The sequence below is a fragment of the Montipora foliosa genome, chromosome 1 (genome assembly GCF_036669935.1).
Source record: "Montipora foliosa isolate CH-2021 chromosome 1, ASM3666993v2, whole genome shotgun sequence".
NCBI lineage: Eukaryota > Metazoa > Cnidaria > Anthozoa > Scleractinia > Acroporidae > Montipora > Montipora foliosa.
The window spans coordinates 14428641-14431140 of NC_090869.1; the positions used below are offsets into that span (position 1 = coordinate 14428641).

The window sequence follows — 2500 nt, forward strand, 5'->3', positions numbered from 1 at the left end:
TTTGCCTTTGAAAAAATAAGCACAATACTAGTATGGTTTTTGCAGTTTCGATCATTTCTCCCTTCAAATGTTAACAAATTGACCCCAAACAAGAGCAGAAACTTGCAGTTGAAGCTCTCCTATTGGGAAAGTATGTTATGGCTGTGCTATCAACTGGTTTCGGCAGGACTATTATTTATGCGAGCTTTGTCCTCCAAACCAAACACCATTGATCGTGGAAACAACTCCTTGTCACACCATCACCGAAGACCAGATTCGGTCAAATGATTATCTATGGGTAGTTGCCTTTGAGAAGAAGGGGAATTTGTTGAAGGACATGGCTTCAAACAAATCATCTTTTCTGCAAAATAAGCTCTTCCTTCTGACTTTACTGATTTACGGATAGATGATGAGCAGTCCATTCTAAACAAGAATTTGTCCATGATAGTTGTAGACTAACATCACACAGTCGAAACTTGCCAAAACACTCCAACATTCAATAATTTATGTCAACATTAATTTTATTCTGCAAATCCAGAAAAAATCTGAGGCCTCTCTCTGCATAGGTTTTCTACCTTTCTTTTTACCGGGCTTATTTGGAGTGTCGCTCATTAAATTAAAAGTAAATACAGTAGTTTTTCTGTGGTTTCCTTTCTGGATAGTTGATTGAATTCGATATGCATGAAAATATTCCCACGCCATTGAGTGTTTATTTACATTAGCAATTATAAAAGAGGTGGAACCATCTGTCATCACTTTCACTAATTAGATTAGCAGATTCTGAACGTGTCGGTTAAAGAAGAGCGTGCAGTCCCTATATCTTTGCTCTATCACCAATCTCCCCTCGGCTCGCTTGCTTGACCAAAGAGGGCGGTTCGACTTACTCAGAAGGGACTGCGAGCAGTATAATGACTAATAAAAGTTGACAAAAATACAAGAATTGAGGGCAAAAAACTATTCATCAAGATAAACCTGAAATTAGAATCGCAGTAATGGGATGTCTTAAAGTCACCAGGGCGTGACGTCACAGGAAGAGCTCTCTCAGCTTTGCCTCAAGTGTAAAATGAAGCTATGGTTGCCAATCACATTTAGAATTGTCTTTTCAAAATTTTAAGCATTTTGTAATGGAATGAAATTAATCACAGAAAATATAGGAACTTCTTGTTTTAAACAGTGTGCAGGGTCTTTAACCTGTAAAACCAGTGCTGTGATAAGGAGTCTACAGTTTAGCATCCTCATCCGAGAAGACTGCAAAGTCTGACTGATCCTGGTAGCACTTTCTCCTCAGATATTTAAACAACCTGTCTGACATTTGGTCTGGCCAGACCCCAAGCCCATGACCTCCAGCACAAGAGTTTGATGCTTAGCCAACCAAGTCAGCAATTTAAGTAGACTTTATAAAGCTTGGATGCTTAATTAACTATGAAAGACAAAGTTGATGGCAACAAGTGTCTTTTCAGCAGCTTAAGAAAATTGACACATTTCAGACACTCATGACCAAAGATATTCACATAGTTCCACTCACAGTGACCTTCAGTCCACATACTTTCTAAGAAGTAAAATTTGATGTTTAAATTTATTTCCCTTATCATACCTTTGAAGCTGTTTCCAAAAATGATGTCATTAGCCACTTCTTTGAGCTCATTTGCTACAAGGAAAACAAATAACTTACTATACCACAACAAAAACGAATGATTATAAAGACAATGCACGCCAACACTGATCTCTCCATGAAGTGTCCCTTTATGTCTAAGCCTTGCAATTGCTACCTCTTTCCAACAATAAGGTAAGAAAAAAGGTTAGCATTAAATGAAATTTAACAAATTTAATGACTAGGAGCTAGTCTGGTCAGTAGTGTTTTGCAGGCGGTTGTTAGTGTCTTGGCCGTATGTTAGCGTTTGTTGAGCGTTTTGGTGCGTTCTGTAGCGTTTGTTATAGTTTCATGGTTTACGACCAGGAGCTAGTCTGGTGAGTTGTGTTTTTGCAGGCGTTTGTTATGTTAGCGTTTGAGGCGTTCTGTAGCGTTTGCAGCAGTCTTACGGTTGTGGGAGCCCTGGGGCTGACATTGTCCAGCGGTATTCCTGGTTAGTGCATGCGTTGTTGTCCCATGTGTTTGCAGCGTGTTTGTTGCTCTGTTGGCGTGGCATTGTGAGTTGAATTAGTAGTTTAGTGTTTCTCGGCATTCCCTCCCTATCGCCCCCCCCCCCCCCCCCCCGCTTTTTTTATTCTTTTTAATATTTCTTTATTTCTTTATTTATTTATCTTTTTCTTTCCACTGAGCTATCTGGCTCAAGTGTGACGGGTGCCTGAGGGGGGCCTGGCGCAGGGGGATCGTGGCTTGGTTGCAGGTTGGGCATGTCAGTCGGGTGTTCTAGCGCCTTGGGGATGTGACTGCAGTTGCATCCCCCAGGCTTCTTGGGCACCTACCCTCCACTGGAGACTTGGGCGTTAAATAATACCATAGCTTGCCATATGAAAAAAAAAAAACATTTTTTTGTTCACATTTTAATAAACGTTTGTT

General features: G+C 40.4%; 1 protein-coding gene across 2 annotated transcripts in view; it reads right to left on the minus strand.

Moving 5' to 3' along the window:
• The window catches only part of LOC137990567 (transcription factor E2F5-like), a 15994-nt gene that overhangs the window by 5973 nt on the left and 7521 nt on the right, over positions 1 to 2500 (minus strand). For both annotated transcript variants that reach the window (XM_068835710.1, XM_068835715.1), the window contains exon 5: positions 1574 to 1627. In XM_068835710.1, the coding sequence (XP_068691811.1) occupies positions 1574 to 1627 (54 nt within the window). The remainder of the gene's footprint in view (positions 1 to 1573; positions 1628 to 2500) is intronic.